A 16,405-nucleotide genomic window follows, 5' to 3' on the forward strand; every position below is an offset into this window, starting at 1 on the left:
AAATCTCTAGTTTTTTCAATTAGCTTAGAACCTAGTTCCTTCAAAAAACTTAGCAACACTTTTACCCCAGGCACCAAGTGTCTCTGAGGCAATGGGGACAAAATTGTAGTGGTGATCAAGATCTCTGTATTTACGAGACTGGGCTGCTTCCCCATGATTGGCAGCACCTCCTGCCTGTGCAGCACTGAAGTCAACATAGGTGTTGACCAAAGTTGAAATGCAAGTGTAGTCCCACACCAACTGTCTACCATTCTTCCAGAGGTTCACCGTGATCCCATCTGGGCGACCGACAGGCTCATCAGAGTTGCGGGGCATTAGGTAATGGTTTTTTTCTTTGCCGGACAACCGGCTGTGATAAGGCTTAATAATATATATATGTGTGTGTGTGTGTGTGTGTGTGTGTGTGTGTGTGTGTGTGTGTGTGTGTGTGTGTGTGTGTGTGTGTGTGTGTGTGTGTGTGTGTGTGTATTTACTATTTGTATCTGCAGAATCGAGCTATTAGCTCTTGGACCCCGCCTTTCTTACCAATTTATTTTTCCTCTATTATGGCTACTACATATATTTCTCTTACACAAGCGCACACAACTAGGTGAGTATAAACACATCCCCAGGAAGCAGCCCGTAACAGCTGCCTAACTCCCAGGTACCTATTTACTGCTAGGTGAACAGGTGCACTTATGTGAAAGAAACTCTGCCCATTTGTTTCTGACTTTGCCGGGGATCGAACCCGGGCCCCTTAGGACTACGACCCCAGAGCGCTGGGGTCGTAGAACAAACATTACCCAAGACCGCGTTCGTTTTTCAATAAAATGACTTAATAATAAAAAGTGTTTGAATAAAACAATATATTATGCCTATTGTCGTACAGTGAAGTCAAATATATCACTAGTATCATGATCATGAGTACAAAAACATGTTTACATAATAATGTGTGTGCGTGTGTGGACACAGATTTCCAGTCTATGAGGGAATAATATTTTTTTTCTCAACTAAAATAGAGTCCCATCCCTATTCGGGATATCCGTTTTCTTCGACAGATTCAGTAGGCTAGAGAGCTCGTTTTCTTTTACTATTTGTTTTTTCTTCATGCGTGTATAACTATAATATTCCCTGAGGAGTCTCGTATTCCTAAGGGCTCTCATATAGTTTAATTAAAATCACACATACGTTAGGATGATATCGAGACACCCCCCCCAAGGTAGAACTACTGACCTTCCCCAGGATGACACCCTACTATAGTTACGTAATTTCCGGATACCTATTTACTATTAGGTGAAAAAAAAGTGCCCGACCTTGTACATGATCATAAAAAACGGTAATGATAGGTTGTATAGAAGGTGAACTGTTATATTTTGTGGTTAAATTTGTTTTGTAATTCTATACTAGTATATAGTAGCATCACAAGATACATATCTCTGAGAAGAATTTAACGCCGTATAATGCGATCAAGCGGGATAAGTGTTTTCTCTTCCTTTCTAAATATTTAAAGATAGCGAAAACAGGACACGAATAAAACCGAGTCCAAAAACATGTTTATATAATATTATAATGAATACTAATAACATACAGAGCTACAAGGCAGTTACCTTCTCGTACTCCATGGTTGGCCTGGTGGAGGACGAGGGAAGGAGGTCAAGAATGGGAACAGTGGAGGACCAGAAAGGTCAGGTCAGCGCCGTCCCATCGTGGTTTCTGAAAAGAAAACGAAGTATTAGGTTTCAAGTACTGACCTGACCTTGCTCTCTCTTGCGAGAAAAAGAAAAAAGGCCTCTTTCTCTCTCTCTCTCTCTCTTGCTGAATAAAATAATGTTGTTATTATCTCACCTTCAGTTCTCGATAATTAGCCTCATTTAATAGGACGGACTTCCTGCCAATTGGGACAGTTACCAAGGCCACTCGCTGACAATTGCGCATACATAAAAAACTAATATCGAGGCAGGAATTAGCATTCTAAGAGACACTGCATGACGGACACCTTTCTGTTTGCCAGGCAGGCAAACAGGCTTCCCACGTTGGATGTCAGGAAGTCAACTCCGCAATCTTTATAATCAGTTTGCACCACTGAAGTAATCTATATTAATCACCGAGATTTTTGTCTGTTACCTTTTCTTGTCGCGTACGTTCATTAGTCGCAAACATCACCAATTTCGTGTAATTACTGTGATAATTTTCATTAAATGTAGACTAAATAAATGCAAAAATCAATAAAACAATGAATAAATAATTTTGTATACGTTTTATATATGGTTTATATTATTTAAACTTTGTTACAAAAGAGGGTTACAAACTAGGTGACATAAAAGGTACAAAGTTGTTACAGGTTGTGGAGTTCCTCCAGCTCCTCAGATGGCGGACAGGAGCCCAGAATGCAGTGTGCATATTCCCCCCTTTACTGCCGCATGGAGGCGCTGGAAGGTTTTCCTTTATATATATAACCGCATTGCTGGGGGTTGTTTTTCTTATAGTGTAGATTTCCTATGCTTCTATTTTCTTTGTATCAGTATTAAGAACAGCAATCACGTTACCAAAATTCATGGCAAGGAAACTAGTCATTTTTCATTTTTAGAAAGTTGGTTGAGTTAGATATGTAGTGCTTCGCCGATGTCTACACTTAACACAGGAAAGAAGTCTGTAAGAACCCAGTGTATTATATACCTACCGAACACCAGCGTGATAATGCAAGTAGCCCACGAGCACTGTTCCTGGACATTGTGAAGCGTGGCCCCAGAACTCACTGTTTACATTTCAATCAAACAATATATTATGCCGACCAAACCACACACTAGAAAGTGAAGGGACGACGTCGTTTCGGTCCGTCCTGGACCATTCTCACAATCGACTTGAGAATGGCCCAGGACGGACCAAAACGTCGTCGTCCCTTCACTTTCTAGTGTGGTTTGGTCAGCATATTTCAGCCACGTTATTGTGACTCCTCGTCTGCAATATATTACGCCTTTTGTGGTACACTGAGGCCTAATATACCACTAACTGCTGTACTGTGGAGAGGCTGCTGTTGCCAGTGTGGGCGAAGTACCTCTAGGATGAGGTATTATCTTTAGTTATGGTACTAGTGTCACTAAAAGCAACTGTTGTAACAGCAGCCATAGCCAAAACCACAGCCGTAGCCGCAGCGTCAGCAAAAGTAATGGTATAATAGTATCAGTAACTCTTATGGTACTAACAGTATTGTGATAATGGTGATTCATTTAAATGATTTAATAAACGATGTTTCGTCAATTGCCATTATTTACGTGGGAGTTAGGTGTATATACGCCTTAAGTGCACAATGGCTGGGGCGTTGCCGCCTCCACCCGAGCACGACCCTCAGGGCTACACACACACACACACACACACACACACACACACATACACACACACACACACACACACACACACACACACACACACACACACACACACATTACAGGTTACTGGCAGAGCGAGTCCAAGTTCAACCAGTCGATAAACGAGAAATACTGCCGTAACATAAGCTTACAATTTAACGGTGATCACAGCGTCACAGATGATTATAAACCACACCTTAGAGTATAAAATATTGACATATTATGTCGAAAGCAACAAAAAACTATAATAATAATAATAATAATAAACAATATTATTATTATTATACCTGAGGTCGATCTCGAACCCATTGTTGATGTGACGACTTATATTGAATTTTGTAACTAGCTCATCAAGATTGTAACTTGCTTAGCTAAATGAATTGTGGGGTTCAGTCCTTGAGCCCATTATGTGCCTCTATAACCCTTTCCACTACCGCCCACAAGATGGGTATGGGGTGCATAATAAATGAACTAAACTGACTATTATTGTTACATGTTGCAATATTGAGAGCGTCTTGAGTGATGTGTGTGATGGGTGTTGCAGCGGCCACTTGTCCACGCCAAGAGAACAGCATGACTTCAACAGTATGAGGTAATGGTCCCTTCACTACACACTTTTATCACTGTGTCTCCGGACTAATTAGCGGGTAATAACCAATTTTATATTCGACGCAAAAAATACATTGTTGTTATTCCTCCTTGGCGTTAGAGAGCTCGAGAACGTAGACCACCAGTGACCAGTTATGTTACCTGTACTTGTGCTTCGACCATAGAGGGGGTTAGTTAGTAATTAGTATTCACAAACGACTTGAGAATGGTCCAGGACGTACCGAAACGGCGTCGTCCCTTCACTTTCTAGTGTGTGGTTTGGTCAACAATTAGTACTCAGTTTCCCAGCTCAGACGCGCGACCAGGTCGTCCTCAAGCTAAGGTTATTGTTATCAACGACCTCGGAGCGCATCGGAGTTCGTAAACTGTTCAATAAACGGCGACTAAGCCACGATGATGGAGCTGAGAGCTTGCGATCTCGTTCGCGGACATAAATACAGAATATCTCCGAGCCCCTGGATACTAACCAGGACTGCCGTCCAGTGCGTTACTGAAGGGTAACTCTTGTATTCATGTCCACACACACGGAGGGTTCTTCTCCGGGCTTGATATTCTCGCCATCGCCGCCTTGCTTACGTGGTACAGACTGACACGTCCGTGTGGCATCTAGTCTTCTGTCTCTTGACCGGTGAATGGATCCTCCGTAATCCCGCGTCGAGGAATGTTGGCGAGATGACAAAACTGCAGGAGATGAGTCACAATAACGTGGCTGAAGTATGTTGACCAATCCACACACTAGAAAATGAAGGGATGACGACGTTTCGGTCCGTCCTGAGCCATTTTCAATTCACAATCGACTTGAGAATGGTCCAGGACGGACAGAAACGTCGTCGTCCCTTCATTTTATAGTGTGTGGATTGGTCAACATTACAGAACTGCGCACTTGGCTGGAGCTCCACCTCGACATATAACGTCAAGATTGCCCCAAGGGGAGTAACGTCTAACACCTGAGAACTGTTTGACCTGTCTACGACACAGTTACTCTTTAACCTAACGGAAAATAGAGATAATTCTGTTTTTATATAAAGTGTGTATGGGGTGTGTGTGGTGTGTGATGATGGTTGCAAATCGCCCGTGAAATAGAGGAAGGGTGGAGGGAATTATAGGTCTGGATAAAGATTTGGGATGGGACGAGGGAGAGGAATGGTGCCCAACCACTTGAGACGGTCGGGAATTGAAAGCCGACCTGCATGAAGCGAGACCGTCGTTCTACCGTCCAGCCCAAGTGGTTGAACAAATAGGATGAAACTAAACGTCACATGCAATGATACAATGCATGCAGTACGTGAGTGTTGCAACTGTGCAAGTGCTTGAATACGTATAAGAGAGCAGTTGACACATGGAACGCATTAGGAAGTAATATGGTGGAGGCAGACTCAACACACAACTTTCAATGTTGCTATGATAGAGCCCAATAGGGTCAGGAATCTGTATACAGTTGATTGACAGTTGAGAGGCAGGACCAAAGAGCCGAAGCTCAACCCCCGCAAGGGCCATTACGTGAGTACAATGTACAGCCATTGTGCCTCACGACTCAGGCCGCCACCAGAGGTTTATGTGGAAGTTGCAACCACAGACTTTCCCCAGACTAAACCAAATTCTCGTGTGGTTTGTTGTTTAAGATTCAGCTACTGGGAACAAAAAGTTCCAAGTAGTACGGGCTATGGTGAGCCCCGTAGTGGACTTACCTGGCACAGGAGCGGAGTCCTGTGTGGTTTGTCTCCTTCCTTAACTATACGTTAAGACCGCACCTAACCCTCTCCCTCCTCCTTCCCGTATGCAAGTCTTCCCAGATGCTCGTCCTCGTCCCCCCATCCTCATGGACCAAGCTCCCCCTCCCCGACCCGTCGACCATAACCTACATTTTCCCATTCATTCGGAGAAGGCTCTCGCCCGCCCGCAGCCTGGCTATAGCAACTTTCTCTGCACAACCAACTACATTTATATATTTATTAACGCAACTCATTTATAAAAGTTGGTGTCGCTTGTGACTGCTGAGGACCCAGAACCTGAGAGTATAAGCTAGTAGGGTCTCGCGCGACTGCTTCCAGTCCCTCCTTAATTAAATACAATATACATATTATTAAGCAACTCTTTCCGTCTTTTTATATATTATTTCTCCACCTCATTTTCCACTTGATCAATAATTGACTTAACTTGATTTGTTGCACCACTGACCTCAAGATTGTTCATGCAACCAAAAATTTGCTTTGTTAACACGATTTGTTAATTCACATTTAAATATCTGACGACGCTGATATCTCTTGGGTCCCAATGTTTATCATGTAGTTGGAAGAGCCTCATCTTGAAGTTACAGCCCCGTTCCTGTGCCAGGTAAGTACACTACGGGCTCACCATAGCCCGTACTACTTGGAACCTTTTGTTCCGAGTAGCTGAATCTAAAACAACCACAACGACAGCCCCATCCCAACATTCCTGAGCTTCGCGAGCGCCTAGTCAGCTGCTGAGTCTTCCTGGTGGACTCTCAGTAGTGTGAAAGTTAGCCGCGAGGGAAATACTAACACGTAAAAAGGTTCCTGTAGGTGTGAACAAAAACTTTCTCTAAAGTTTAAGGTATTCGGCATTTACATTCCTCTTTGTTACCCACCCCCGCCTTTTTTCTCCTTCTTCTCCTTCTCCTTCTCCTCTCATTTTCCGAGTCGGGTACCGGAGAGACAGCGTGTTTAGTCGGGTACCAGAGACAGAGTGGGAAATCGGGTACTAATGGCAGAGTGGGAAGACGGGTACCAATGGCAGAGAGTGGGAAATCGGGTACCAGTGGCAGAGAGTGGGAAGTCAGGTACCAGTGGCAGAGTGGGAAATCGGGTACTAATAGCAGAGTGGGAAGACGGGTACCAATGGCAGAGAGTGGGAAGTCGGGTACCAGTGGCAGAGAGTGGGAAGTCGGGTACAAGTGGCAGAGAGTGGGAAGTCGGGTACCAGTGGCAGAGAGTGGGAAGTCGGGTACAAGTGGCAGAGAGTGGGAAGTCGGGTACCAGTGGCAGAGAGTGGGAAGTCGGGTACAAGTGGCAGAGAGTGGGAAGTCGGGTACCAGAGAGCATACAGATGACCTCACTAGCCACACCTCGCGTGACCAGACTCATCAGTTGCACGTCATGTATGTCATCTCGTCAGCTCTTCCTCCTCCACGTACAGCTGTCACGTGAACAGCGAAGCAGTCCATCTGAGAGACAGGGAAGACGAACGGGGTGTGAAGTGTGGTGTGTGGACAGTCCTATCTTGGTGACTCGGTCTTAGAATTCCATCAAGTTTTTCATACAAGACTCGTCCCTCTAAAGCCGTGTTGTCCGTTATTATGCTTGTCGTCTTCTGGTGCTTCACCATTCTTTCTCCGAGTACTTTCTCCAGTACTGTGCAAGGAATTCATGTTAATGACACATCTGGCACCATGGGCCCAATCAGAGAACACTGTATGAACATCAGAGGTCCGCGGTTGTTCAACGTCCTACCAGCGAGCATCAGAAATATTACAGAAACAACCGTGGACATCTTCAAGAGGAAACTAGATTGTTTCCTCCAAGGAGTGCCGGATCAACCGGGCTGTGGTGGGTATGTGGGCCTGCGGGCCGCTCCAAGCAACAGCCTGGTGGACCAAACTCTCACAAGTCAAGTCTGGCCCCGGGCCGGGCTTGGGGAGTAGAAGTCCCAGTACCCCATCAACCAGGTATCTATAGTGTAATATTTTCTTTCTGTTCCATTTCTTGGATATTAGAACTATATTTGTCTCTCTCACATTTCAAAATTTCTAGTCAAAAGTGTTTATTGACAAATTTCCTTAGCAGTTAAGCACCTCTTTTTAGCCTTCTTCAGTAGCGCCCTTGTTACTGTGTGTATTGCATTTATTTAGTTCCTTCAGCAGTCCTTTCATTTCCCGAGTGGACTACAGCTTTCCATGGCATCTCGTTTTGGGGGGATGCTTTATATATTCCATCGTCTTACCGGCGTTTATCTATACAATTCGTGGAACTTCACAAAGATAGTCTCTAGCTCACACTCTTGTGTACTTACTCTCTAGTGTAGCTTCATGACCTTCACGACCCGTCCCCTGGCCTGGACTTATCAACTCCTTAACTCAACTTTTCTCATAGACACTAACGTGGCGGTCCCAGAGGTAAAATGTATTTTATATTCGCAACGTCAGCTTCATTTTTGGGTGAACAATGATTGGTTTATTGCTCTTTGTCTTCTTGATTTAGTGATGTGTTCTTGCAAGAACTGTTTGTCTGTTGCAGTCACTAACTTCGCTCTCACGTTCCTCCTCTCCCACCGTGAGGGACCTTTCTTGCCCAATTTATATTCCCTGCGATTTAAATATCAGAGGATTGGGAGCACAGCCCTTGACCTCCTCGCCACATATGGCCATCTTATCCGTGACCTTTATGCAGCTTCCATAGCGTTCGTTACAGTGTAGGCTTGGCAGGTGTGTGCGGACGTGCGTGTGTGGACACACCTGAGTGTGTATGTGCATGCCATATAACAAACAGAGGTTTACAAGAAAGCAACTCACGCGCTCCTGACCAGACTACACAATCACTCCAGACCGCTAGGTTAACGGTGGTTGTGTGGGGTCGTGGAGGTGGTGGTGGTAGTTGTTGTGGTGGTGGTGGTGACAGTGGTAGGAGAGAGGGAGGGAGAGAGAGAGAGAGAGAGAGAGAGAGAGAGAGAGAGAGAGAGAGAGAGAGAGAGAGAGAGAGAGAGAGAGAGAGAGAGAGAGAGAGAGAGAGAGAGAGTGAGAGAGGAGAGAGAGAGAGAGAGAGAGAGAGAGAGAGAGAGAGAGAGAGAGAGAGAGAGAGAGAGAGAGAGAGAGAGAGAGAGAGAGAGAGAGAGAGAGACCAGTCGACCTATGGAGGACGAAGAGATAACGGGTAAGGTCGGTGAAGGTTTGATCGTGCTAATGGGAGGAAGGGATTGGGAAGAGAGAGAGGAGTGGGGAGCTGGTAGATGGAAGAAGAGGGAGTGGGGAGATGGAGAAAAAAGCGGGGGGGGGCGAGGGGTGTGAGAAGAGAAATAGGAGGTGGAATAGAAACAATTGTAATTATGTCGATAGTTGGCACCGATAATTATAGCCAAAGTAGCAGAGATTGTGTACTCCTCATCATCACCATCCTCACTATACCAACCAAACTACCATTGCAGCACTACCCCGGTTATCGCTCCTGAAGTCCCAACCGGACCTTCTCCCTCACCACTCCACCACCTCACCGTCACCAAGCCACATCATCATCATCAACGTCGCCGACGAAATCAATGTTCACAGTCAGGGCTCACTCACCAAGACGAGTCAAGGCCACTTTCTCTCTCCCAGACACCAGGCAACCGTCTCATGGCCCAGGCAGGAGGTGGAAGAAAGCCGGACACACAAAACATCAACCACACAAAGACGTGCAGAGTCTAGCCACACCATACAGAGCCTAGCCACACCATACAGAGCCTAGCCACACCATACAGAGCCTAGCCACACCATACAGAGCCTAGCCACACCATACAGAGCCTAGCCACACCATACAGAGCCTAGCCACACCATACAGAGCCTAGCCACACCATACAGAGCCTAGCCACACCATACAGAGTCTAGCCACACCATACAGAGCCTAGTCACACCTTACAGATCCTAGCCACACCATACAGAGCCTAGCCACACCTTACAGATCCTAGCCACACCATACAGAGCCTAGCCACACCATATAGAGCCTAGCCACACCATACAGAGCCTAGCCACACCATACAGAGCCTAGCCACACCATACAGAGCCTAGCCACACAAGACACATTACGGTAGACAGCCTGTTAACCAATCATCCAGCGATTGGTACAATACGTCAATCAGCCAGTCTGTTATCCTGTCAGCAATGACGGCTACCAGTCAGCCTCCACTCTGCCTGCTAACCAACCAACCAACCAGCTGGAATGAGAATTGAATTGAACTATCAGGGGGGAAAGCGCCAAGCCATTATGACTATATAGCACTTGGAAGGAATCAGGATAAGAATTTGGGATGGGACGGGGGGCAGGAATGGTGCCCAACCACTTGGACGGTCTGAGAGCAAATAATCCAAGTCAGATAACTTATCGTACTCCTGTGGGTGGTAGTGTGAGGTTTACAGGGAATCCTCTTGTGATCCTGTGGGTGGAAAGTTGCCAGAAGTACCCGGTAAACCTGCTCAAACAGTTTACATTTACCCCGAGCACAGAACAAGACATTTGTGAACTGTAATTCTCGATAAAAAAAAAATGCTCGAATCATATTACATATAACGAGCAGTTTTGCGAGATTATTTAGTTAGGTGTTCACCCAAGAACAGTTAGTTAACCTTGCTCTGGTTATTGGGGTTCAGCTCCTGGTTTCCGCCTCCTCACCTTGGTCTGGCTGTGGCGGTTGAGCTCAGCATTTGCCTTCCGCCTCACCTTCCCTTAACTGATGTAGTTATGTATGTGCATTCACATATTTGAGCACAGCCCCGCTCCTGTACCAGGTACGTTCACTACGGGCTCACCATAGCCCGTGCTACTTGGAACGTTTTGTTCCGAGTAGCTGAATCTAAAACAACAACATATTTGAATGGAGTTGAGCTTCCGCTCCTAAGCCCCACCTTTCCAGCTATCGGTTGCAAATGCTTCCGAACCTTCTCATGTACTATCATATTATGTTCTAAAACTAAGAATGATAACATATCTTAATATATTATCCATTATATAACCAGTGCATTCACGCCGATTTTTTTTTCTTAAATTTGGTTTTCTTTAAGTTAATTAATTAATTTATAATTAATGTAATTTTGTTAATTTAATTTGGGTGTCCAGCTTCCAGTTCTGCCCTCTCGCTTTTCTCCTCCTCAGACTGCGACCACCGGCGTCTAACAGCCTGGTTGACCAGATCACTAACCAGGAGGTTAGGTCAGAGACCGAGCAGCAGGGACAACGATTCCCGGAACCACCAGAAGGTAGATGGAAGGGTCCCCATTCATCAGAAGGTAGATGGAAGGGTCACCATTCACCAGAAGGTAGTTGGAAGAGTCACCATTCACCAGAAGGTAGATGGAAGGGTCCCCATTCACCAGAAGGTAGATGGAAGAGTCACCATTCACCAGAAGGTAGATGGAAGGGTCACCATTCACGAATTCATATGATGTCCCATTTTCTGGAACGGAAAATCAATTAGGCTTATCGAGGTCCGCCTAGGCTGACCACTGACCTTCCCCACGATCCAACCCACAACAGTCGCCTAATTCCCGGGTGCCTATTTACTGCTAGGTGAACATAAGCATCAGGTGTGGGGAAATGTGTCCAAACGACTCGCCCTAACCTGGAACCGAACTCGGGTCCAGTTGGCTGTGAGCCGACTGTGCCAGTACTGTGCTACTGAGCCCACAGGGTTCAGCAGCGCGTACTCCAGATAACTGAAGGCTGAGAGCCGAGACCCAAGAGCTGTAGTTCAACGCACGCAATTACAGTCATCCTTAGGCCACATACACACACATTAGCACCTTTAATTATCGAGCCATCTTATTAGCAACCTAACTATCATATTTTCTAAGACTAATTGCCTAATGTGCATGCTAATTACTAAGCGACTTTACTGCAGAAATCACACTACTAATCTGCTTTCATTATTTTCAAGGCCCAACGGTCTCCATAATTAGTGGCCTCTTTATTGTTAATGCACCTTCTAACCACCTCTCTAACTAGTCTAATTACCTGACCAACTTACTGGATACCTTGCTATTGTACCTTTAATTACCCTTCCTCCACTAACTATACAACTACCTTATGTATGAGCACTAGCGACTCAACTAAGTCTTAAACAGCTGTACTAACTACCCAACTACCGCACCCACTTCGGTTAACGACTCTCCATAATATCAAAATCGTTGGGTTCATCAAAAATACCCAACGATCCTCCCTATCTAATGAGACACGTTATTAATGACCCAATTACCGTCTTTACCTACTCAAGCACCGCATCTGGAGGCATACCCGACACCTGAACCTAACTGCATAATCACCTCACTAACTGCCTTACCCGCAGGCCTAATTACTTTCTCCTGAGCCGTGCCAGAGAGAGGTAATCAGCATACGGAAGAGGCAATTAGAATGGCGGGAAGAGAGAGAGAGAGAGAGAGGGGGGAAGTCGGGGGGTGGGGGGAAGTCGGGGGGTGGGGGGAAGAGAGAGAGGGGGGATCAGTCGGGGGGTGGGTGGGGGGTTGGGGAAGAGAGAGAGAGAGGGGGGAAGTCGGGGGGTGGGGGGAAGAGGGATGGGGAGGAGGCACAGTTAGCAGTTAACAGTCACGGTGAGCTGAGTTACCGGTAGTGACGGTGGAGGAAGCTTGAAAGTGGAAGTCTGTGTGTTTCTCACGCTCCACTCGCTCCTCTCTCTCTCTCTCTCTCTCTCTCTCTCTCTCTCTCTCTCTCTTTCTCTCTCTGCAGCAGTGGCACACCCGACAACCAGTTCTTAAGTTCTCCATCACTCACCATCCCAACCCGTTCTCGCAAATTTAATAAGTCAATATTGACTTATTAAATATGTGCATAGGTGACATACTTAACATAATAGATACCCTTAAAAAGATTCATAGAAAACACCGACCTTACCTAACCTTGTTAGTATCTTAAGATAAACATCTTATTGCTTCGTAATTACAATTATTACCTAACCTATAATAGGTATAGGTTAAGTAATAATTGTAATTACGAAGCAATAAGATGCTTATCTTAAGATACTAACAAGGTTAGGTAAGGTCGGTGTTTTCTATGAATCTTTTTAAGGGTATCTATTATGTTAAGTATATCACCTATGCACGTAGTTAATAAGTCAATATTGACTTTACGAATTTGCGAGAACGGGTTGCACCATCCATCCGTCTCTCTCAGGCCCTCTTTCCCACAGTTTGACTCAGAGACACACTTAGGAAATGTAGAGTAACACGTTCAGGGTTTCACCGTTTCTTTACACTTCCGTCTGTAATGAGGCAAGACGCACCTGTACTTACACTTGGTAATAATAATGATAATGATAATAATCATAGAGACCTGTACCAAACAGGATTCACCTCCGCTACACTAAACCTAACAGAGGTTATAATGAGGGAAGACGAAGCTATCCCACCAGCCATCGGCGCCTCTGAAGGGACACGGAGAGCCCCGAGGGACTTCTGGAGGGAGACGGAGAGCTCCGAGGGGCCTCTATAGGGACACGAAGAGCCCCAAGGTGCCTCTAGAGGGACACGGAGAGCCCCGAGGGGCCTCTAGAGGGACACGGAGAGCCCCAAGGGGCCTCTGGAGGGACACGGAGAGCTCCGAGGGGCCTCTGGAGGGACACGGAGAGCCCCGAGGGGCGTCTGGAGGGACACGGAGAGCTCCGAGGGGCATCTGGAGGGACACGGAGAGCTCCGAGGGCCTATGGAGGGACACAGAGAGCCCCAAGGGGCCTCTGGAGGGACATAGAGAGCCCCGAGGGGCCTCTGGAGGGACACGGAGAGCTCCCAGGGGCCTCTGGAGGGACACGGAGAGCTCCGAAGGACTTCTGGAGGGACACGTCGGCGTGACACTGGATCTCACACCACTCCACCAATAGATGGCAGCACTCGACCATTCTTCACGCTGACCACCTTATCAATGATCAACAATTTAACCCCAAGTTATTTTTTCCTCCTGTTAAACAAAGACACTTAGAGATCAACACCTGCACGTGACCTGGCATAAAATATACACGAAAAACTAACAGAACAACAATATTAAATCTAAAAGACGTTTGACTCCACAAGTCGTCACGAAGCTACACTTTCTCATCTTGTTTTTATAGCTATTACCATATGGTGTGCCAGTGTCAGGGAGCGTGTTATGACTACCGAGTCATAACCACTTAATGACCTCATCAGGATTCAACCCCATAACAGCTCCTGCCTGACTCCCGGGTACCAAGGCATTCACCAGCATGCCTTGGTATGCCTAGTCTGCCTCTCTGCATCAAATGCATCAATTGATGCCTCTCCATCAAATATGTGAATGCAGAATGCCTACTCTGCCTCTCACAGACTAGTGAGAGGCATCGGGTGTAAGGAAATTTGCTCAAACGTCTTCCCTCTTCGCGGGAACTGAATCCAAGTGAGATATATGGTAACTAAAAAATGTTTATATATATATATATATATATATATATATATATATATATATATATATATATATATATATATATATATATATATATATATATATACATACATATATATATATATATATATATATATATATATATATATATATATACATACATATATATATATATATATATATATATATATATATATATATATATATATATATATATATATATATATATATATATATATATATACCCTTCTGAAGATGTATTATTAAATACGAAAGTACTTAAGGAAATTCATGTTTCAATTCTTCCTCCGTGTTCTGACACTGTCACATTTTTCATCACGTGTTAATTTTCGTGATTTACACACACACACACACACACACACACACACACACACACACACACACACACACACACACACACACACACACACACACACACACATCTTGTATTGGAATGCAAATGGAATGCATTAGGAAGTGATGTGGTGTAGGCTAACACCATACACAGTTTCAAGTGTAGATATGATAGAGCCCAGTAGGCTCAGGAATCCGTACACTTGATTAACGGTTGAGAAGCGGGACCAACGAGCCAGAGTTCAACCCCCCACAAGCACAACTTGGTGAGTACATACACAAACACACACGCGCGCGCGCACACACAGTGGGAGAGATTTCAGTAGAGGTTCAAAAAAGTTCAACCAATGAAGTTACAGGGAAACAAAAGTTATTTATACAGTAGATATGTAAAAATTTTGAACGGCTCAATTACACACACAAACTAACCCCCAGTTATGGACGAGATGAGAAAACTTCAACCTCAGAAGAAATAAGGAAATTTCAGCGTATAATATGACAAAGTCTGATCTTATCTTGGGATAAATTCAACTTCAGGCAATCATAACTGACATTTCAGAACATAGAGTTAATAAATAATAAATACAGCTAGGAGACCGCAAAGAAATTCCAGCCTATCATGAAAAGATAAATACATTTCAGCCAACCACGGACGAGGAAGATAAGTCTCAGCCAATCAGCGGCGAGGAAAGGACAACTCTGAGGGCAACGGTCGAGGTGAGAGCGCGTCACGATACTCCGCCTGAAAAAGTAGTTCACTTCCCACTTTTGTCTAAGTCGCTAACATGGCTTTATGCTGTCTTGCGGCCTTGAGAAGGTTCAAGGAATTCATGTTTAAAACACAACCTGTATTATCATGTATGTGAAGAAGATATGAATACCAAAATACATATAATTTATTATGTCTTGCATTACGCCAGGTTTGTTTCGCAATTAATTTTGTGTATAATTAATTTATTATGGACCGCCGTGCACACTCGGTGCACACAGTCACGTAATGAACTCAAAAACTAGTTCTACATGTTATACTAAGCAATTTCCTTTCCTACCCATCCAGTAGAGTCCATTGGTTCCCAACTGAGGGTCCAGCGGACCCCATGGGGCCCCAAGAAAGAATTTCAAGGGTTCCCATGACAAATACTATATACCGTGTCCTACTCTAACAAAATCAGAACCACTTATGAGTGTGGTGAACTGTCTCCTGTTGACATTTACTTGCAAAGTTAAATGAAAACAATGCAAGGCTTGTGACGTATGAATGGCTTTGTCGCAGGCTGCCGGTAACTTTGCCTGCTCGATCTATTTTGTAGAGGGCCACAGGAGAGAATGTGGGTGTTGGGGTCTACAGGTGAGTGTTCACCTGTGGATACTCACCTGTTTAGTATTCACAGGATGTGGAGGATGTATTCATAAATGACAAAAAATCGGCAAAGGTGAGAGAACCCGCACATGTGGCAGGTAAGTCCACTACGGGCTCGCCATAGCCCGTGCTATTTGGAATGTTTTGGTATGAGTAGCTGAATCTAAAACAATAACAGACGAGAGAACAGGTTGTGCGCTTTCAGGCGCACCAGTAGAGTGGAGTAGGGAACCCTCAGTGTATGTAGAGTGAGAGAGGCAATGCTCTGTGATAATTCAGCTTGGCTTGAGGCACATTGCTGTGCTTTCACACCAAGCTCAGTAGGAGCCGTATGGAGGATTCGAACCTTATACTCCCCAAGCAAACGCCTTAGACAACTACCCCACGACATGGTCAAAAGAATTGCAACCTTTCTCACCGATACGTCACGCTAATGTGATTTCTTGGTGCGTGAGAACAACCATGCGTCTTGAGAGGGTAAGAAACGGACCATTTGACGGGAGTAATCTAGCCAGGCCTTGAACACTTAACCTATGGTAATGTTTCTTTCTTCGCTAAACCACAAGTCGTCCTTAGGATAACTTCCCCCCAAAAAACGTAATTATCAAAAT

At 45.0% G+C, this 16,405-nt stretch overlaps 1 protein-coding gene across 3 annotated transcripts in view; it reads right to left on the reverse strand.

Moving 5' to 3' along the window:
- LOC138368616 (unconventional myosin-XV-like) overlaps window positions 1-16,405 on the reverse strand; it is a 114,310-nt gene that overhangs the window by 72,112 nt on the left and 25,793 nt on the right. For all 3 annotated transcript variants that reach the window (XM_069331208.1, XM_069331209.1, XM_069331207.1), the window contains exon 2: window positions 1,587-1,692. In XM_069331208.1, the coding sequence (XP_069187309.1) occupies window positions 1,587-1,601 (15 nt within the window). In that variant the 5' untranslated portion in view covers window positions 1,602-1,692. The remainder of the gene's footprint in view (window positions 1-1,586; window positions 1,693-16,405) is intronic.

The sequence above is a fragment of the Procambarus clarkii genome, chromosome 25 (assembly GCF_040958095.1).
Source record: "Procambarus clarkii isolate CNS0578487 chromosome 25, FALCON_Pclarkii_2.0, whole genome shotgun sequence".
NCBI lineage: Eukaryota > Metazoa > Arthropoda > Malacostraca > Decapoda > Cambaridae > Procambarus > Procambarus clarkii.